The 21,176-nt window shown below is 41.6% G+C and overlaps 2 protein-coding genes across 3 annotated transcripts in view; one reads left to right on the top strand and one right to left on the bottom strand.

Annotated features, from left to right (window-relative positions):
* cnot8 (CCR4-NOT transcription complex, subunit 8) lies at positions 1 to 6,563 on the top strand. 2 transcript variants are annotated; one of them, XM_077740081.1, is made up of 7 exons: positions 1 to 103; positions 2,737 to 2,909; positions 3,973 to 4,166; positions 4,292 to 4,453; positions 4,523 to 4,667; positions 5,882 to 5,992; positions 6,053 to 6,563. In XM_077740081.1, the coding sequence occupies exons 2-7, from the start codon at positions 2,793 to 2,795 to the stop codon at positions 6,179 to 6,181; spliced, it is 858 nt and encodes a 285-aa protein (XP_077596207.1). In that variant the 5' UTR covers positions 1 to 103; positions 2,737 to 2,792; the 3' UTR covers positions 6,182 to 6,563. The 2 variants fall into 2 exon arrangements, with proteins under 2 accessions (XP_077596207.1, XP_077596208.1); XM_077740082.1 differs by lacking the exon at positions 1 to 103 and adding an exon at positions 1,392 to 1,415.
* Positions 4,793 to 21,176, bottom strand: part of gemin5 (gem (nuclear organelle) associated protein 5) — a 22,853-nt gene continuing 6,469 nt past the window's right edge. The window contains exons 4-27 of the mRNA XM_077740080.1: positions 18,454 to 18,605; positions 18,270 to 18,368; positions 18,057 to 18,189; positions 17,832 to 17,997; positions 17,424 to 17,636; positions 16,913 to 16,998; positions 16,763 to 16,845; positions 15,089 to 15,225; positions 14,926 to 14,999; positions 14,665 to 14,846; positions 13,662 to 13,801; positions 13,410 to 13,581; positions 12,554 to 12,745; positions 12,417 to 12,473; positions 11,867 to 11,992; positions 11,379 to 11,474; positions 11,165 to 11,302; positions 10,928 to 11,075; positions 10,262 to 10,381; positions 9,954 to 10,164; positions 8,489 to 8,749; positions 7,047 to 7,543; positions 6,895 to 6,979; positions 4,793 to 6,810 (exon numbers count right to left, since the gene is read on the bottom strand). Coding sequence (XP_077596206.1) covers positions 6,670 to 6,810; positions 6,895 to 6,979; positions 7,047 to 7,543; positions 8,489 to 8,749; positions 9,954 to 10,164; positions 10,262 to 10,381; positions 10,928 to 11,075; positions 11,165 to 11,302; positions 11,379 to 11,474; positions 11,867 to 11,992; positions 12,417 to 12,473; positions 12,554 to 12,745; positions 13,410 to 13,581; positions 13,662 to 13,801; positions 14,665 to 14,846; positions 14,926 to 14,999; positions 15,089 to 15,225; positions 16,763 to 16,845; positions 16,913 to 16,998; positions 17,424 to 17,636; positions 17,832 to 17,997; positions 18,057 to 18,189; positions 18,270 to 18,368; positions 18,454 to 18,605 — 3,709 coding nt within the window. The 3' untranslated portion in view covers positions 4,793 to 6,669. The remainder of the gene's footprint in view (positions 6,811 to 6,894; positions 6,980 to 7,046; positions 7,544 to 8,488; positions 8,750 to 9,953; positions 10,165 to 10,261; positions 10,382 to 10,927; positions 11,076 to 11,164; positions 11,303 to 11,378; positions 11,475 to 11,866; positions 11,993 to 12,416; positions 12,474 to 12,553; positions 12,746 to 13,409; positions 13,582 to 13,661; positions 13,802 to 14,664; positions 14,847 to 14,925; positions 15,000 to 15,088; positions 15,226 to 16,762; positions 16,846 to 16,912; positions 16,999 to 17,423; positions 17,637 to 17,831; positions 17,998 to 18,056; positions 18,190 to 18,269; positions 18,369 to 18,453; positions 18,606 to 21,176) is intronic.

Genomic DNA, 21,176 nt, shown 5'->3' on the forward strand with positions numbered 1-21,176 from the left:
GCACATCAGAGTAGAAAGCTATCCAAAAACGCGGACGGAAACCACGAAGAAGTCCGGTGCTCATTTACTAGCTCAGCTACGGGTAGTTCGTGGGAATTTTCAGGTAAACACAATTTCATCTTCTTCTTGTTCTTTTTAATTCCTACCTTCTTCTTGTAAATCCTTTATTATTGTCGTTTTCGCGGAAAACATAAAAAAGAGAAAAAGACTGCACCACATCATCACCGTGCCGCCATTAGCGAGGGGATACGCTCGTTATATAAATTGTTAGCTTTGATGCTGAATTGGCGACGTCGCAGCCCTTAAGTGTTCTCGTTATAACCCTTCTTTTGGAAGCTTCACCCCTACGTTATTTTTTTTTAGCAGTGGTGTTATGTTATTTATTTATTTCAATATTCACCATTTAAAACAATGCTCTCCCTGGTAAACAATACGGTAGCACCATCACCAAACATGCAGCTCGCAGGTAACAAATTGAAACAAAAGTTATAGAAAGGCTTTGTATATCCTCTCGGAGGTTAATACCATTTAATTTTTATGAGCCCGAAAATTGGAATGCGTGTTGGGCAGCTTTCTCAACAAGTAATCACAGTTGATAAAAATGATTAGTGTAATATTTTTGTCCTGTAAACTATTCTTTCAAGAGCAACTTATTTGTAGGAGCATTTCGCACTAGCTTTAGTCTATAACAGAGCGAAGCTTGATTGTTTATTTTTACAAATAAGACTGTTATTGGCACTGCCCGATCAATTGTTTATTTTGCAAATTTGTTTCCTTAATGACCTAAGATGGGATGGGACAAGATGGCGCCCAGCTAACGAAAGTAAATAGGAAAGTACAGTCATACCTCTACTTACGAAATTAATTGTTTCCAGAACTTTTTTGTAACTTAGAATTTCATCAGTAGGGTGTACTTTATGCAGTGGGGCAAATAGGTATTTAGTCAACCACCAATTGTGCAAATTCTACTTGAAAAGATTAGGGGGGCCTGTAATTGTAAACATGGCTAATTCTCAACCTGAGCGACAGAATGTGGAAAAAATGCAGAAAATCACATTGTTTGATTTTTAAAGAATGTATTTTCAAATCATGGTGGAAAACTCTGGCGGTGCATTGTGTTACTGATAGTAGCCTTTGTTACTGTGGTCCCAGCTCTCTGTAGGTCATTCACTAGGTTGCCCCATGTGTTTCTGGGATTTTTGCTCACCGTTCTTGTTATCATTTTGACGCCACAGGGTGAGATCTTGCATGCATTCCCAGATCAAGAGAGATTATCAGTGGTCTTGTATGTCCTCCATTTTCAAATAATTGCTCCCGTTGTTGATTTCTTTATACCAAGTGTTTTACCTATTACAGATTGAGTCTTCCCAGCCTGGGGCAGGTCTAGTGGAAACCTCGTTAGACCTCGTTAGAAGGTAGACCAGCCAGAAATCTTGCTTTTTTTTGTAGATGACCAAATACTTATTCTTCACTCTAATATGAAAATTAATTCTTTAAAAATCACAGTGATTTTCCGTATTTTTTTTACTCGGTTTATCTCATGGTTGAGGTTTGCCCATATTGACAATTACAGGCCTCTCCAATCTTTTCAAGTTGGAGAACTTGCACAATTGGTTGTTCACTAAATATGTATTCGCCCCAAATGAAAAATGAGTCTTTCACTTTGCCAGTATAAAAACAAGGACCTTAAACTAAACCACTAGTGCCTGTGTAGCACCGTCGCCCGGTCCTGTTACTGTGGTCAGCTGTAACAAGGTTGCTGAGGTTGTTAGACTTCTTTGACAGCCAGAAATCTGGCTTGTTTGTAGATGACCAAATACTTATTTTCCATTCTAATTTGGAAATAAATTCTTTAAAAATTGGACGGTGATTTTCAGTTTTTTCTTTCCACATTATCTCATGGTTGAGGTCTACCCATGACAATTACAGGCCCCTCTAATCTTTGGAGAGCTTGCACAATTGGTGGTTGACTAAATATTTATTTGCCCCACTGTATGTAAATTCTCTAATTCGTTCCATGGTGCGCACACAACTACAAACTAAATCCTTTAAAATTGGTCAGTGTCCCTATTCTGTATGAAAGATGAGAAAACACAATAATGAGAGAAAATTATATTTATCAGTATTAAAGTAAAAAGCATATAAAAACGTGCACTGCGCCGCTGAAATAGTTCGCTCCGTGGCCGTTATAATGGGAGACGTAATACGTGTTTGTCCATCAGATGGCGGCAAGAGCTCGATTTACCATGGCCAAAAACCGGCCACTTTGTAGTACTACGTTTTTATACTTTTTCTGTGCTTGCATGTGTGAAAATATCTGCCATGTTCCATTTGAACGGCTTTTAATCACTTATGGGGAGCATTTAGCTTAGTTAGAAGAGACAATCTTGAAACATTGATAGTGGTTGTTGTGAGACAGCCAATTGAAAGTTTTTTTTGTCCTTATATGAGAAAGAATGAGAGCCTAGTAAAAGGTAGTGATGTTCTAAAGTGAGAATCAATGCATCTGCGACAATATTTTCAAAATAAAATAATGGATAAGGAAATGCATTTACTTTTGGAGGATTTCATAACTTTGATTTTTTTCCGTATCTCGAGTCACTCATTTGCATATAAAAATGTCATAACCTGAAAATTTCGTACCTAGAGGCATTCGTAAGTAGATGTATGACTGCAGTAGAATTATATTGTAGCAAAGAACTCACAACAATGCCCCCCCCCCCCTGTCCCTGTCAGATACTATTTGCCTCGTGGACTCGTAGGTGGGCATCGTCCAAGCCGCCGTCGCCAGCATGCCGGCCGCACTCACGGACGCCAGCCAAATCATCTGCGAGGTTTGGGCCAGCAACGTTGACGATGAATTGAGGAAAATCCGACACATCATCCAAAGCTACAACTACATCGCCATGGTGAGCTGGCCACAACATTTAAAAAAAAACAGTCTTTGGTCGGTGGGAAATCCACTTTGTTTCCCTGATTAAAGTGTGTAAAGAGTCTATAACAGGGGTGTCAAACCCGGGTTGCTTCGCGGGCCGTATTAACGTCAACTCCATTTCATGTGGGCCGGACCATTTTAGTATCTGGATTTTTATTTTTTTTTAAATTGGATTAAATGAACTGGATCAAATGCCATAAATAGTCTGTTTTTATTGCTCTAAGGCAATGTTTATTTGAGCTTTTTTTCTTAGTATTGGAAAATGTCAGTTAATAGATTTTAAAAAGGGATAATGTAATCTGTAATTGGAATTTGATCCTAAAACAGAAACTCATGATTTGCTTTCTCGGGCGGCGCAAAATGATGCCGGCACTTTGACACCTGTGGTCTCGAGAATTAGATTCGTTCTTTAGTCAGGTCAAAGTCAAAACCCTTTATTGTTATTACGCAACAGCTGCCTAAAATGAAATTAGTGATACTTCTTCACAAAGTGCGTGTTTCCCAATAAAAACAAATAAGTCATTTAAAAAGTCACCTCCAGGCAAGGTAATTAAAAAATATTGCACAATCTAAGATCTTGCACACTCCGAAGTTATTGCACAGAAGGGACAATGTTCTGCTGAGTTAGCGAGGGCTGGTAATGTCATCCAGTGAGGGCCGAGAGCAGCCGATGATTTTCTGGGCAGTGTTGATCACACTCAGCATGGCTTTTCTGCCTGCTGCCGTGCTTCCAGCTTACCACACTGTAATGCTGTATGCCAGGATGCTCTCCACAGTGCCTCTATAGGTTACCAGAAGCTAAGTGTCCAGGTTATTCTTGCTGAGAACTCTCAGGAAATGAAATATTTTGCTTACCCTCATGACATGACATTTTGAGGCGTTTTGTGAAGAAAGCTTTTTTATTTTTTGAAACAAAAGATTGACCAAACAATTTTGCCAGCTATTTCAGTTTGGAGGGGAGAGTCTATTTTTACATTTGTTTCTAACAAATGATCACCTTGAAAAGGACAACTTAAAAAATAATAATCCACTGACAGGACACCGAGTTCCCGGGAGTGGTGGTGCGTCCAATCGGTGAATTTCGCAGCACGGTAGACTACCAATACCAGCTGTTGCGCTGCAACGTGGATCTGCTCAAGATCATCCAGCTGGGCCTCACCTTCATGAACCAGGACGGGGATTACCCGCATGGCACCACCACTTGGCAGTTCAACTTCAAATTCAACCTCACGTACGTTTGCGTTCATTTGTTTGTATGTTTTTTGTATATATTGTTTAAGCTAAGCATATATCTATCGCCTTTGTGTGCAGCAGTGTAAATGACTCACACAGTTGAAATTCTGTCCATCCCCACAGAGAAGACATGTACTCTCAGGACTCGATTGACCTTCTGCAGAACTCTGGACTTCAGTTCAAGAAGCACGAGGAGGAAGGCATTGACACGCTTTACTTCGCCGAGCTGCTCATGACATCGGGCCTGGTTCTGTGCGACAACGTCAAGTGGCTCTCATTCCACAGGTATGTGTCGGTCGCCTTCGCCTTTTCAGCCGCTTCCTGTTTGGGGTAATGTCATAACCTTCCCTCCAGTGGGTATGACTTTGGTTACTTGGTGAAGCTGCTGACGGACACTAGGCTGCCCGAAGAAGAACATGACTTCTTCCAGATCCTCAACCTTTTCTTCCCCGCCATCTACGACGTAAAGTACCTGATGAAGAGCTGCAAAAACCTCAAGGTATGCAACATCAAAAGACACACTTTTATTTTTAAAAAAAATAAAGGTTAGCCCAGGCGTTTTCACTGATGTTCAGAACCCACATAATATTGTTTTTTAAATACATGTGCAGTTCCCAGGTATCAAGCCCAACTGTATACATTGGTACCTCTAGATACGAGTCAAATTCGTTCCAGGACTGAGCATCGATTTACTCGTAACTAAAACAAACGTTTCCCGTAGAAATGAACCAAAAACAAATAAATTTGTTGCAACTGTCTTTAAATTACCCAAAACAGGATATTGGATTGAGAAAAACATTCTTATTTGTTCTAATTAGCCATCTAGTAACATAACTCGTTGTTTAATAGTCCTAAAATAAGACAGATCTCGCGGAGTGGAGAAAGAGACGGGCAGAGAGAGGGGGGTTTACGTACCAACACGCTCGTAACATAACAAACAAATTTAAATGAACTTGGATTAAGATAGAGACACTCAAAAATTTATTTAATCTAACTTTACACTAAACCTAATTCTAACTTTGTTTCTTCTCCCGGGTGGGCTCTATTTGCCCTGCCCCCATGAATCTCAGATGCAATCTATCGAGGGTTGTTGGCTTTTGTATTCCCATCAAAATATACCGAAAATGCCGCAGACAAATGTTGTTATAGGATAAGGCATGACCACGAGTAGTATATACGGCATTCGCATTGAAGAATGGGGGAAAAAATGCAACACTCCGCCCAGTGCTCGTAGATAGACTACACAAGGAAGTTGCGATCTGAAAGACAGTGCCCATGGTGTTCTTATGAACAGCCTCTCGCATCTGCTGTATGCTCGTATATCAAAATTAGTCTCATATCTCAAAATAAATATTAGCTCTAAATTTTTACATTTTTCTCAGATTGCTCGATTGCCGGGGCATTTGTATGTCGCAGTACTATTATACTAACAACGAATGTGAATTAATGGTGTAGATGCTCATTTTAAAGGTAATTTAAAAAAATAGTACTAAACTCTTATTATTATTTAATAATTATTATCTTATTTATTATTTATAAGGTTGACGTTGGCTCTTCAGCATTGTTGTTTTAAGTACCAGTATAGTCAAAATCAACCATAGTAATGAAAGAAAGAATTAATGTCAAGGTAGGATTAATTCATTTTGGCTGTATATATTTCTATAGTCCAGCAAAATGGTAAATTCAGTTTAATAACAGTAGTCACTCTCTCAGGGGGGCCTACAAGAAGTGGCAGACCAGCTCGAGTTGAAGCGGATCGGTCGGCAGCATCAAGCAGGCTCTGACTCGTTGCTGACTGGCATGGCCTTCTTCAGGATGAAAGAGGTAGTGCATGTTCCTCCACCGTGGTTGTTCAAAGATACTAAACGTTTTTTATTTCCACAGCTGTTCTTTGAGGACAACATCGACGATGCCAAGTATTGCGGCCGTTTGTACGGTTTGGGCTCCGGTTCCACGCAACCCCAGAACGGCATCTCTAGCTCAAGTCAAGAGGAGAGTAACAACAAGCACTGACTGTCGGCTGGCCTTGCTTTCCTTGCACTTGTTTTTCAAAACCTTTTAAACTCTTTGTTTTTGGGTTCGCTAGTTGTTAGCGAGTGTGGGACCAAAATACCAGCGCCCATTTTTCTTACCAAGCTGCTGTCATTTGCTTTTGAAGTGAGTGTCGGTCAGGGCCTCCACTACCCATTGTAAATGTATCAAGTATGGGTTTTGGGAAGGAGAAGAGAAAAAAGTTTTAGAATTTTTCTCCACATGACAAGAGAGAAAATTTTAAAAGCATGCGTCCGTTTTTTATCCGGGCCGAATACTGTCAACGTGAAGATGTTACCGTTGTTTTTACGTTATGACTTGTTTTAAACTATTGTACATTAAATTGTTTTGTATTTTAAATGCACACTTGTTTCATGATTTTAATGTATTTTCCACTATGCAAAAAAAAAGAGGTTTTCCTCTAATTCAACAAAATGGCTGTACACTGTTTTGCTAATACATGATGTTGCTCAAAAATCGGCAGAGGGCTCTGGCAGCTTTCCGTATTTCCGCACCAGGTCTCTGGCATCCTGCTGAAGGGAGTCTGGAACGGCGGAACCGAGGCGGAGGAAAACCATGCAGCATTCCACCACATTGGGATGAGGATATAGCTAGACAACGGAATCCAAAACATGTACATTAGAGCTGAGAAAGAGGCAGGAAATATTTTGAGAATATTAATCCCGAGTCAGTACCTTGATTATATCAGGAATGGCAGCAAGTCGTGCCTGGTGTTTGGCCATTTTAAATGTGAGGGAAATAAATGTTTCCTCTTCAAGCCTGAAATATAAAAGGTGAAAGTGTTATACCATGAATTCAAACTTAGATTGCATTTTCCACAACTCACTCTTGTCCATTTTTAACGAGATCGTCTCCAATGGCAACCAGCTTGCATCCGTGCTGCTCCACCATAGCCGCCAAGCGCCGCTCCAGTTCCTGGACCTCCCGCTGCTCGGCCTGATAGGCGGCGTGAGCGTCAGACACAAGCAAGGCCGTGTCAAAGTCTAACTCGGCGGAAATCGTCGACTCTGGCGGTGACTGTTCCACATGGGCTCCATTAGTGACTCTATCAGTCGATTGTCGCCACCAGAACTGATACAGGCGATGGTAGGCATCCCATGCCTGTAAACTATCGGCAGCGGCCTTGGAGTTTTCATCTGTAAGATCCTGAGCCTGTGCTAAGGCCTCCACTAAGATTCCAAAGAGGACGGTCGAAACTTGGAAGTGGGTGATCTCCCGGAGCCAAGCCGCAGCCAGCCACAGCTCTTTCACCAGCGCCATGCTGTCGTCAAGTAACCAGGCCAGCATGCCATGGGCCACGTGACGGGACAAACACAGCAGCACCTGAGGCAGTCATTCAACCGTCAATTTTTGGAACGATCAAAATAAAAAATGTTTGATTAAGAATCATGAATCAAATTGGTTCGTTTTAAAATTTGGGATCTAACATTTCCCCTGTATGACAACCGTGTTGGTTAAATATATGACACTCTAGATGTTGCATTTGATGCCATTTCATACGCAGTTAGACGATGGTGAAATTCACTCTAAAAAATGTATGCCCTACGTAAGTGTTTTGAATTTTGTCAATTTTTGTGTGATTGTCTAGATGAGGAGCAACAAATCAGCATCTAAGAAGGCTAATTCTATTCTGAAATTGATTGCTGCATTGAAATAACAAATGGATTGTAAAACATTGTTCAGTTCCAACATTTTCATTGCTTACCCATGTTAACTAAAATGAAGGAAATTATCTTTCATGGAATGATAACAGATTTAACAGATATTTGGCCACGAGCAACTACTGCACCAAACACTACCCATTTTATAATACTAACACTTGTAACGTCAGTGTCAAAAATGTCAAAATGTATTAGAGTAGTTGTAAAACAGATTCCAAATGGGCCGAGTGGGTGTATGTTTTCGTTCCAACCCACCAACACAATACCTTTTCATCAATCAGTTCTCTCACAACTGTAATCAGTTAATTGTTCAGGTGCTGCTTCTTCCAGCAGACTTCATTGACCTAATTGTATGCACTGTTTCAGTATAGAAAAACCTGCACCCCCTTGGCCCTTTCTGGAAACTGTTTGACACCTGTGCCATTAGACGTTTAGCGTTCTCCATATCATTTAAATTAGTTAATTATTTATAAGGACTGGCTGATAAAGTAATGACATCCTAAAGAAAACTAAGATGCCTTTGATTATAATCTGATGATGACTCTCCTGAAAATTGCCCTAAAAGCCCACTTTAATTTTCAGTGCCTCAGATTTGGACGAGGTGTACCTGCGTAAGAGGCAAATTGACACTCGTTGGAGGGTTCTCCATATTCTGGAGCTCCGCAAGCAGAGTGCGGAGGTCGCCCACGCCGGCGTCTGAACCCAACCGAGAGATGCCCAAGTGTTGGGCCCAGAGAAGCTGTGCCCGCTTCAGGATGCCGCCCTTTCCTGGTGGAGCCCACGTACGCCCGCCGCAACACATCTCAGGGCAGACGTCTGCGACAGATGTGCACAGCAGCTCGGCCACGCTGAAGTGCAATCTGTGAACCTGTGCAATAACCGATTGTTGAGGTTGTGATTAAAGTATCAAATTACATTGAACACTGCATTATTAAAATCAGATGAAAACTAAATTTCAACATGTACTTCTTTTTGTTGCACTTTATTTCTGTTCAACTCATTGTCTGCCAATGACAGCAATAGGCGTTAAATACTTTGGTGTCTATTGCCATGAAATGAAAGTACGGGATTTGACTATTGTCATGCCAAATTGAAACAAATAATAAATTATCCATCCTTACATCCCTCCCTTCCTCTCTAACACACAGCACATTCAGGGATTGTCCTCTTTTCATTTGTTTTATGATGCTACGCTTCTTTACGTGGTGATTTCTATTCTTTTGGCTTAACCTAGAACAGTGTTTCCCCAACCTTTTTTGAACCGTGGCACACTTTTTGCATTGAAAAAAATATACAGGGAAACCACCATATGAAAATCTTTTAAATTTAAAACTATGTTGCCTATATTAACAATAGCCTTTTCTCATAAAAGGTTTATCAGCAGGAATCATAAACATCCAAAATCATTCCTAAATCACATTTTTCTCACTGACCCAATGTCAACAAAAGTTTTATGTCTGCGGAGCCTGAAAAACAGTTCGAGTGATGCAAAAATAAGTAATGTAATGTTTTTGATTGCATGACTTTTCTCCAAAAAAGACTTAAATCTTCTAATATTATGCAAAAAAAATATTTTTCTCACACAGACTGTCAGCAAAAGTTGATGTGCTAGAAACCAAACAACTTCCGGTTCATGTTAGAGAAAAACAAGAAACAACATCGGTTTGCCAATTTGAATCTTGTAATAGGATAATCTATAAAATTTAACGTTCACCATATTAAGATTTTAACCTTGTAATAGTTTAATATTAATCTCGTTATATATATGATTTTTTCCCTTGCAATTTCCAACAGCACAACTGACAGTTGCTCACGGCACACCGGTGTGTCGCGGTACAGTGGTTGGGAAACACCCAACTTTCTTTTTGCAGCCATAATGTGAGAAAAGAAAAATACTTCAAGCCAAGTAATAAAGTGCAGGGGACCTAATGGCGGATGAGGCAAGGACATTTTAAAATCCAAACGTTGTAGGTCGAGGACATCTTATGCCAAAGACTCCCTGTATACTTACAAAAAAGCTTTTTCCATAAGGTAGATTTTTGGAGTGCATCTTCTAATTTGTTGCTACTCACCAGCAGGCCACGATGAGATGCGAGGACCTCATGCACGCCGACCCAGTCCTGCATGGCGGCCATGTCTTTGGCACAGCGCAGAGCCAGTGATTGGGCCAGAACAACTTCACCCGCCATGCCCGCCAAACGCGCGGCCATCCTTAGCGATGTCACGTCATTTTTCCGAGAGATCACCTTGGCAGCGTCGAAGCTGGTGCCAGCCGCGATATAACTGGGGGAGTGGGTGAGGTGTTAATTGTGTGCGGCTCTTTGCCCAATATGTAATAAGACCAAGATTGTGATGGCCAAATGAAGGGTTGTCCAATAACCATTTGGCTGCTGCAGAGAAATGGCCGTCTTGTTCCAACATAACAGCCCATCCGGTGTAGAGCTCCTTCACGATGGGATCTTCAGAAGACAGTCGTGCTTTGGCCAGAGCAATGGCCTCCCTAAAAAACAAAATAAATTTGCCATTTAGTAGTCTGCTTTCATGCTTTACATAAACGAAAACAATTTTAGGAGAAAAAATGAAAATAATCAGTATCAGTGACCATAGATAGCTCAGCCTTCAACGGTATAATACCGGACATTCAAACTCTTTTACTGCCATTGATAGTTATAGACAATAAATACATTTCAATTGAAAGCCTGCAATTGAGTGATCCCATTTAACTGCCATTGACGGCGATTAACATCCAGTCCCGTTATCGGATGTTTGGTCGCTGGTGTTTTGGTCTCCGTTGGTCACCGGTCTTTTGGTCGCCGTTAGGGTTAGAGTTAGGGTTTAATATCATTTGTACATTTGACAACTCTAACCCTAACGGCGACCAACGGGGACCAAAAGAGCGGCGACCAAAAGACCAGCGATCAAACGTCCGAGCACCGTCCAGGTTGACAGCTGTACTATAATGATGGGCATGAAGGTACAGCTTGCTTTTGTTTCCTTGATGGTTTTTAATTTAGTAAAAGTTTAGAAATGCTACTCATCAATGTACCTGTAAAGCTTGTGAGAATGCAGCAAGTCAACAGCCTGGTACACCTGGTTGATAGCCAGTAATTGTGCCGCAGCCTTCAGGTATTGCTCCTGCAGACAGAGCTGCTTGACGTAGAGCTCAACAGAGCGGCACCACAACGCGTAGCCCCCTGCCAGAACCGTATCCAAGCAAAAACAAGACACATTTGCTCAAAAGGGCCTTTATATTTTTGTAGGCAGTGGACAGCAAATCACTCACCCGCGGGTGCCATAGCGACCAGGTGATCGGTCAGTTCTCCTCTCTCGGCAGCCAGCTGCAGTGCCCCTTCCAGGTCGCCGCTCCACAGCCGCAAGTAGAAGGCTGACTCCACATGCCCGCTTTGCACGTGAGCCTCCTCTGGACAAACAAAAAAGCATAAGAGCTCTATCCTGTTGTCTTACTAGACAAAAACTAAGTCAAACTCAAAAGACACCTTCTGTGTGGAACATGCGCTGCAGTGCCGCTCTGTCGGAGAAAAGACCCAGATGGATATGCTCCCCTTGGCCGGCGACGCAGTCTGCAGAGTCCGCTGGAGTACCAACACAAAGCACAGTCAATTGTACTTACTAGCAAGGAGTTGCACAGCCCGGTGAGCAACTAAGGCAAAAAATGCACCAAAATCATAACAGTTGCACTCATGATGTTTGTTTATCAAATGTTATCGACATGCTCTCGCCAAGAATGGATATATCATTTTAAAAAGGTGTTACTGTTTAAAAGATAAGGAATCAAAACGTTATTAGCAGTAATTTCCTCTAAAAATTGCCTTTTAAGTCACCGACTGCCACTGATGGCGCTAGATACCCAAACCACTTTGAATGAATTGGTTGTTTGGCGCTGTTAATTGTATTGAAACCAGAGCAGCCATATCCTGTCTTCACTGTGAAAACATTTGTGACAACCATTTTCTCGCTCACGTACCAACGTTGTGCACGACGGCAGCAAGGGTGAGGCAATCCTGCAACAGATCCTCTCTGGGCCGGTGGTCCATAGATGTGCTGAGGGGCAAGATGGAGCGAGCCTTCTTCCTCTTGAGAAAGGTTGAGTCTGCGCAGGTAACAAGGGTCTAAGGCAAGTGTTATACGCATACATGTCTGATTTTTCATTTACAGTGAATGAAAGGTGCGCCAAGCCTGATTCTGTTAAACCTTGTCACACACACGTGCTGGAGTCCATTAGTGCTATGCATTTTTTAGATCAGTGAAAACAATAATAACTGGTAAATCACACTATTTATTTTTGATTAAACTAAGAACTCCCATTTGGGGTATTTGTTTGCCCAGAGGTTTAATTTCCAGCAGCTCAAGAGCACGATAGTACTAAAAACCCAAGCGACTACTGGATTGGATCCGAATCTGATATTCCAAAAATAGCTGTATCAATTGTCGACAGTTACTGAGTATCGGATGAGGACATCACATCAATCCAGTTACCTGATACTTGCAATACCCACACCTAGTGTTAAACTCACCTTGTTTTTCTTTGCTTTTAACTCCAATAGCGTTTTTGTGTTGATTTCCAAATGCAACTGATGAACAAAAATATATTATGAATAATTATGTTAGCGTAAAGGGTTAACAACGCCAAGACAACAAGCTTCATTTTCACCTGTTGGTGGCACAGGACTGCTCGTAGAGCGGACTTCCTCCTCGTGGGTTTCATCCGATACTTCCTGTCCATTGGTCGCTCTGGTAACCCCATTCAAATGCTCGGCGTTGACTTCTGGAAATGGCGCTTCAGGGTTTTTTTTATTCTTCTTCTTCTGCTTGGCCTTCTCCTTCAGGTCCACCATCTTTTTTCCTACGAAGATGTCTCCGTCAGAAGACTGACTTTCAAGTTTTAGGGCAGGGGTATTCAAACTGAACCCTGCGCCTCAGGTTTTATTAGCCAGAAGCGAATTATCAAAATATTCTAGTTGAATATGGCCCACTAAAGAAGCTTGTATTCTGTTGCATTTCTCAGCTTTAACACTAGATGAATGTAATCATTTAAACAGTGCCTCTCCATTATTTTCCATCAATGTAAGAAACGATCTAGAATTTCCTTATTTGTTTTATATATAGGAAGTTAGAAAAAATCCAATGTGAATAACGAACTATTTTCTTGACTTTTCTTTACTAGTGTAAAAAAATATATATTCCTATACAATTTTAATTGTGTTTAATCACATGCAGTTAACTTCTGAAGAATCAATTATTTAATGTTTTAAATGCAAAAATAACTACTATATATATTAAAATTTCCTGGCCGGTGCCCATTAACTCATTCGCAGCCATTGACAGTGATAAAAAAAAAATTAAAAAAATAAAATCGACTTCACCTGGGAAGGCTGACATTGAGTACAATCATGTTTTACTGCCATTGACGGCGATAGACGCTTGCATACTTTGTCCTAACTGAAAGCTGCCCTTGAAGAAGAGAGTATGGACAGCCCTGGTTTAGGGGACTAGAGGCCTAGTGTCACCTTTGGGTGGCTTTGTAAACTCCTGTTTGGAGACCCTCCACTCCTGCACAGTGAAGTCCTTTCCTCCAGTCCATATGACATCGGGTTCAATTGGCGACCAGACCACACTCAGTAAGTACCCCAGGTGACCCCGATAATTGCAAAGTGCTGTCTCCTGCAGTACATCCCACACCTGAATGCAAAACAGATACCCACACAAAATTGCAGGAATGTGGAAAAACTCCCTAAAATTCTTAGCAAACTTAACCGTACCTGGGCCGTCCCGTCGTAAGAGGCGCTGGCTAATCTGGCGCGGTGGTGAGGACTCCAAGCCAGTCCGGTGATTTTGGCCGTGTGGCCGCACAGTCTACGATATGGCTCCATTAACACCAACGATTTCTCCGGAGGATTCTCTGCAACACGTTTCCACAAGGTTACAACTCTCTTTTATTTGTATTTTTTTTATAACATGACAGCCAAAATGCTGATTCATAGCTAAATTGTTGGTCATTGGTAGGCTGTCACTATGAGTTTTTGTTTTACAATATTACACCAATAACTTGTGCAAAACCAGGAGCACAATGATTAGATTAGCTTGTCAATTTTATATTGACATTAGCCAATACCAAAAATATTCTAAATAAGCAATTAACATTATGTTGTTGTTAAAAATGTATTCACTGCATTCATTTGAATTATCCTATAGTTTTCTTTACTTTTAGATTTAATTAAATGTTCATTCATTTCATATTGAATAAGCCAAATGTGTAGTGCTTATTTAGTTTTCAGATTTCTGCATTCCTCTTTTTAAGCCTATTTAATCGCATGGTTCATGAAAGAACAGAGCTGACATTACATGTATACCATGATCTCAACATTCACCTGATTAAAAAACACTTGCTTGTTTTGTGTTTTAGTGGTGAGCGGTCTTTTGGTCGCCGATCTTTTGGTCAAATGGTGACAGAGAGTTTACTGTTGAAGCCAGCTCTCAGAATTATTTTCATGAGAGTTTAATATCTAAGAGAGAAAGTTTAATATCTAAGAGAGAAAGCTAAATATCTAAGAGAGAGAGAGTTTAATATCTAAGAGAGAGAGTTTAATATCTAAAGACTGTTTAATATCCAAGTACATTTGACCGGCGGCCAAAAGGGACCAGAAGACCGGCGACCAAACAACGGTCACGATTATTTACCATTCTGGATAGACACCCATGTAAAATCCCCTTTTTTCAGACGGAGGTAAAGTAACGTAGCTATTGTGAATAAATTTCAATTACCTATAATCTGGCGGAGGTCGTGCACGTAAATAACGGCGTTACAGGAGCCTGAGGCCAGAAGGCCATGCAGCTCCGGGTCCGCGTCATCTTCAGGGTGCCAGCGCAGTGTGTTGATGACCTTGTGGTGCTGCTGGATGCTGCATAGCAGCTTCAGCAATGGAGCAAGGTAGATATCAATGCACCTGCAGGAAGATGAGTTGCGTTAAATGTAATGTGTCAAAGCAATTCAAGTCAGCGACCAGACTTCGCCTTTCACTATACCCGTCCTCATTGCCAATAGCGACCACTTTGCCGTCTGGCTTCCAGCTAAGGTCGGTGTGAGGGGAAAGCTTGTGCTGTTGACAAATTTCAAGTTGACCGCTTTATTTATTTACAATACTTGAACCCTATTTAAAAAAAAGATAGTTGAAAAACCCTCTGGAACCTTGATATTGTTGGTCTGCTTGATGAGTTTGTCAATATCGCAGGCATCACCGCTAAGGTTTGTGGGGGCGTGTTGCAAGATAACACCCTCGCCGGCGCAGCTGTACAGGCTAAGGGACACATTGCTCCCCACTGCACCTGAACGGCACACACAGATGAACGTCATTTGTTAAGAGATGTATAGCAAACTACTACACGTGAATGTTATTGTATTTTAAAGTTGCACTATCACTTTTTACACACTAAATTATAGAATCTTGTGAAATTATAAAACAAACAAGATTCAAAACTATTGTTAAAAAATGCAATGTTATGGATTAGCATTCTTAAAAACTGATGACGTAACAGGAGGACAAGATCCGTCAGAGGGCATCTGATCCTATGAAAAAAAGATTATGTAGGCAAGTACTCCGTGTTTGATGTAATAGTTTGGAAGTACAGAAGCATCTGGGGTTACATTCACCTTGAATTTAATGAATGGTAAATATCTTACATTTAAGACCCGCGACTCCACAAGACAGCATTGCAATTGAAACACTAATAATTTATTATCTGAATTTAAAACTGAGAATTTGTAACTTTTTTTTATATTACTACTCACATGCTAACCATCCAACGCTGATATATTTTTTTACTGCAGTTTAATTAATTGGCCACACATTTATCATGCAGTGTCCAGCAAAATGTTTGGATTAAAACCACGGAATAGATTACTTAAAAGCTACGCACCTTTTATGCGCTCAAATCACTCAGCTCATGGCTGTCAGCAGTGCATTAAACATATTCCGATAAAATAATATAATTTCTTGTTAAATAAACAATTAAATAAATAATAAATAAGAGGCTGTCCGCGCCTGACATTAATCAGTAGCAACTCTGACTTCCTGGGGAAGGATGGAAAATGGATTAAAACATATTTTTGTCTTTTTTGGTTTATTTTACATTGAAAAGGGGGCCCGGTGCCGCGAGTGGTTAGCGTGTCAGCCTCACAGCACTGGGGTCCTGGGTTAAAAATTCACCCAAGAGTCAGCTGGGATAGGCTACAGCACCCCCCGCGACCCTAATGTGGATATAGCGGTTCAGAAAATGAGATGAGATTTTACAATGAAAAGGATTACAGTTTGCGGTCCTGTGGATTACAATCTATTCAATGCAGTAAAGTGCACCCTGAAGTGATTAGCGGGAATTTAAAGATAACTTCTATTTCCAAGTTGGGTGAAGTTTAACGGCACTATATAAAAAACTCAACACTTAAAAGTAAAAACAAATATCAACTTAACTTGTAGGTCGGCCCACTGATAAGATGAGTTACCAAACAGATTTTTTTTTATGAGATAGATGCCTCTGAAAATTGGTAAGGTTTGTAGTGTCCATTCTGCATGTAGGTAGGATTTCAAATCTAAAAATAAAATTCTTAGACAAATGACCTATGCTGACATTAAGGTCTTCTTTTTATCCTATTAAAGAGCATCAGCAGATGGTCGGCATGGCAACAATAGGGTTGGGAGCTTGGGTTTGATGGATGTACTTATTAAAAGCCCAGCTGTTGATGAGCTGGGCTCGTTCAATTACAAGAACAGCGGCGGGAGAGGGAAAAGTATGAGATTTTTTTCGCTGACACTATAACTGTGTTGCTGTGTGTTGTTAGGTCAAAGCTGGAAAATAACACGTATACCAAAAGACATCGGGGGAAGCGGCGGTCCCCAGGCCAGCGAGTAAACTGTCTTTTTGTGGTAAGAGCTCGATATCTGTGGCGGCCTGAAAAGAGAAGACAAATTTAAGAAATGTGCTGAATCATCGAAAAGGTATAAAAAAAAACCCTTACTTGCTGGAGAAAACCTCATAGATTCCCACTTTGCCGTCATCTGTTCCAAACGACAAGGTTCCCTCTCGTTGTGGATGCCAAGCCAGCTATAGATGTAACCAATACATGTGCATAATAAAGTAATACTACCTTGACAGACAAGTGTCCAGACATACAAGTAACATTCAGAGCAAATATTTACCTTGAGATACAAAACAACAAATAAAACATTTTTCCCAAACCAATATCCTGTTTTTGGTGTTTTTTTCAGAGGGTTGGAATGATTTTTTTTGTTTTTAGTTCATTTCAGATATGAGTAAATTTACATACGAGCTAAGTGCCAGAACGCATTAAGCTCCTATTTCAAGGTATGACTGTGTAGTAAATATCGCAGTAATAGTAATACAGTTCATGATTTCCTTTTTTAAAAGACATTTGTAAAGAGGATTTTGCATGAACTTTAATTTTATAAATATCTTAATTTTTTTTGTTTTTTCTTGGCAAAGTAACCCATGATAAACGGCCTTCTTACCGCCGTAACCTTGGACTTGATGCCCTGCCAGAAGCAGCGGGCATCGTAAGGGTTCTGAGCTGACATCGTGCTCCACATTCGGATCATGTTGTCCCCCACACCGAGCGCCAAGCAACCGGTGGCCACAGGGGAGAAGGCTAGGCTGTACACAAAGCCCCCTAGCGTGGGCAGCGTCCAGCAACAATCGAGGTCTGCGAGGTCCCAGCATTTCACCTGTGTGGACCGTGAAATGACAGTCAAATTGAAAACAAAAACATGTTTTGCAGAACTGTTCATCATTTTCGTTAAAGTTTAATGCATTTGGATGAAGGGGCATCCGTGGCATTGTTACTTGGGCCCACTCATTAGAACAGTTCATTGCAGGTTAGAGTGGGGCAACCTCACAGTTGCTGATTCCATGTGACTCACCTCTCTGTCCAAAGATGTGCTGATGAGCAACTCTCGGCCATCTGGCGTTTCAAAAGCGGCAGTATTGAACACAATTCTGCTGTGGTTCTGGCCTTCAGAGGACGAGCCAAACAGGGTCCACTTCGGCTTGCCAGCGCGAGCCAGGTCCCACATGATCAGCTCGCCGCTGTGTGCGACAACATACGTTGATTAACTTGGCCTGAGCATGTGAAATGAGCAACTGACCTGAAACAACTGGAAACCAGCTGCATGGGCCGTTTTTTTGGCCAGTGAACATTCAGCCAGAGTCTTTCTTTAAGTGTCGGGTCGACAGCAGAGCCTCGTCTTTTCAGGTAGGGAAGCTTTAAGGTGGTTACCCCTGCACATCAAATTGACTTCATCCCGTGCAAGCAGAGTATATTTTTCACATAAATGTTTCTTGAAAAAAAAATGTCTCACCTCGTCCAGTAGCTGTGCTCCAGATTCTCACTGTCTGATCTTTGCTTCCAGATGCAAGGAAGGCACCCTGCTCCTCTGCTGCAGTGTCTCCATTTGAAGCTAAAGCAATAAAAATATACTGATATCATAATTGTTCAAACTTGGGGAGAATACCGAATAAAAAACAAATGGGAACTTGGCTAACCTGGGAGTTCAAAGGTCCCATCACCGGATTTCGCCTCGTTAGCGAACGGCGACCAGGCAAGGGAGTGGATGTCATCGTCGTGCCCGCGCAGGCGGCGCATCACTTGGCCCTTCTTGCTCACGTCAATCAGTGCAATTAGGCCGTCTTTGTAGCTACAAAGAGGGGGGGGAAAAAAACAATTAAGGTATGTTGTCCAACGTTCCCTCTAAGCTGCGGAACTGCACATTTGTACACTTGGCACGCACACTAAGCACACAAGAAAATCTATCCAGCGCAGTGAATGCACTACAAATGAATAATTCATATGTACAAGCATACATATATACGTATATGTACGTGCAAGCGCAAGCACCTGGCTTCTCTGGAATGTAGTTTTTTAGCAGACCGTAAGCTTCTGCAACTATTACAGACAGGAAAACATTGACTTGTTTACCGTCCTCCACTTCGTTTACAATCATCCATTGCTCAAACCTCTCCACATAGGTCTCGAAGTCTTCTTGACCTTCTTTGTATTTGCGGAGATTTCCAATAAACTGGCCATGGTGCACCGCCGCCGTTACCTTAGCAACTCTTAATAATGCTAGTTTGCAAAGTCCCGTTACCTCCGTGTAACGCCTTAGTTTCCGCGTACTGAAACTGGTAATCCCTACAGGCTTGAAGGGGATCCCATCCTCATCGCCACTGTGATAGCTTTGCACTAGTATATCACTGTTAATACATCCATAACCGCACCAGATGACAGAATAAACTTGCGTACGTGCCGTAGACCGTTTATTGCAACCGTCAGACAGCTTTTTAAGACATCTCAACATCCGGGTCACCTTGTATTACGTAATGGCCATCAGGTGGCGGTGGTTAAACACACTTGTATAACCTGATGCAACTAACAGTTATAGTATCAATATACTACAACTACAGCTGGTGACTTCTCTGAGGCCATTTAAATAGAGCTCATTGGATGCAAACACCCACAAACGCTACAATGGGAAAGTCAAAGGAGGTCAGCATGGATCTGAAAAAGCAAATCATTGACTTGAACAAGTCAGGAAAGTCACTTGGAGCCATTTCAAAAGGCAGCTGCAGGTCCCAAGAGCAAAAGTGCAAACAATTGTTTGTAAGTATAAAGTGCATGGCAATGTTTTGTCACTGCCAGGATCAGGAAGAAAATGCAAGTTATCACCTGCTACTGAGAGAAATTTGGTCAGGAGGGTGAAGATTCAACCGAGAATCACCAAAAAGCAGATTTGCCAAGAATTAGAAGCTGCTGGGACAGAGGTGTCAGTGTCCACAGTCAAGCGTGTTTTGCATCTGGACTGAGAGGCTGCCGTGCAAGAAGAAAGCACTTGCTCCAAAAGCGGCACACTAAGGCTCGACTGAAGTTTGTCGCTGATCACATGGACAAAGATAAGACATTGTGGAGGAAAGTTCTGTGGTCAGACAAAACAAAAGTCGAGCTGTTAGGCCACAATGCCCAGCAATTGTTTGGAGGAGAAAAGGTGAGGCCTTGCTCCATGCCTACCGTCAAGCACGGTGGTGGTAGTATTATGCTGTGGGACTGTTTTGCTGCCAATGGAACTGGCTCTTTACAGAGAGTAAAGGGGATAATGAAGGAGGAGGATTACCTTCAAATTCTTCAAGATAACCTTAAGTCATCAGCCCGAAGATTGGGTCTTGGGCACAGTTGGGTGTTCCAACAGGAGAATGACCCCAAACACACATCAAGTGGTAATGGAATGGCTAAATCAGGCTAGAATTTAGGTTTTAGAATGGCCTTCCCAAAGTCCTGACTTAAACCCCAATGAGAACTTGTGGACAATGTCAGAAAGCCATCAGATTTGACTGAACTGCACAAAATCTGTTAAGAAGAGGGGTCAAAAATTCAACCAGAAGCTTGCCAGAAGGCTACCAAAAGCACCTAATTGAAGTGAAAATGGCCAAGGGACCTTACCAAATATTAGTGTTGATGTATGTGTATTTTTCACCCATAATCAAGTCATAAAAGAACCAAACTTCATGAATGTTTTTTGTGACAACGAAGTATTTGTTCCAATCACTCTATCAGAGAAAGAAATAGTTAGTAGACATAACTGGAAAGTCAAGAATAATCAGACATAGCCTTCGTCATCATCATTGACTTGACAAAAGCCTAATTGTCATCATACCCAGCTTAGTATAAAAAAATTGGTAGTGCTTCTCCATAAGGTGCGTTTCCCGGCAAATGAGTGATAATTTCAGACTGTGGAGTCCTGATGGATGTAGGAAAAAAACTGTCCTTAAGCCTATTTGTCCGTAATTTGTGAGACCTGTAGCGTCTGCCAGAGGGCAGCAGCTGGAACAGGTTGTGACCAGGGTGGTATGGGTCCCCGACAATGTTCCTGGCTCTGCTGAGGTAACAAGGGCTGGCAATGTCTTCAGTGAGGGCAGAGAGCAGCCGATGACTGGGCAGTGTTAATATAACATAACTCCCTGCATGGCCTTTTTGTCTGCTACCATGCTTCCAGCGTACCACACTGTGATGCAGTATGCCAGGATACTCTCCACAGTGGCTCTATAGAAGGTTACCTGAAACTTAATGCCTAAGTTGTTCCTCCTGAATACCCTGAGGAACAACTTAGGCATTAAGTTTCTGGTCGTTTCTGGGCCTTCTGCACTACTGCCGTAGTGTTTGTAGACAAGGAGAGCTTATCCGTGATGTGGACCCCGTGGAATTTGAAGGACTGGAC

The sequence above is a fragment of the Stigmatopora nigra genome, chromosome 19 (assembly GCF_051989575.1).
Source record: "Stigmatopora nigra isolate UIUO_SnigA chromosome 19, RoL_Snig_1.1, whole genome shotgun sequence".
NCBI classification, from domain to species: domain Eukaryota; kingdom Metazoa; phylum Chordata; class Actinopteri; order Syngnathiformes; family Syngnathidae; genus Stigmatopora; species Stigmatopora nigra.

Excerpts from the sequence above, each read along its gene's own strand:
- cnot8 (XM_077740081.1), top strand. The coding sequence starts at position 2,793 with ATGCCGGCCGCACTCACGGACGCCAGCCAAATCATCTGCGAGGTTTGG. Across the intron at positions 2,910-3,972 it reads GCTACAACTACATCGCCATG|GACACCGAGTTCCCGGGAGT; the intron begins GTGAGCTGGCCA and ends ATCCACTGACAG. Across the intron at positions 4,668-5,881 it reads AGAGCTGCAAAAACCTCAAG|GGGGGCCTACAAGAAGTGGC; the intron begins GTATGCAACATC and ends TCACTCTCTCAG.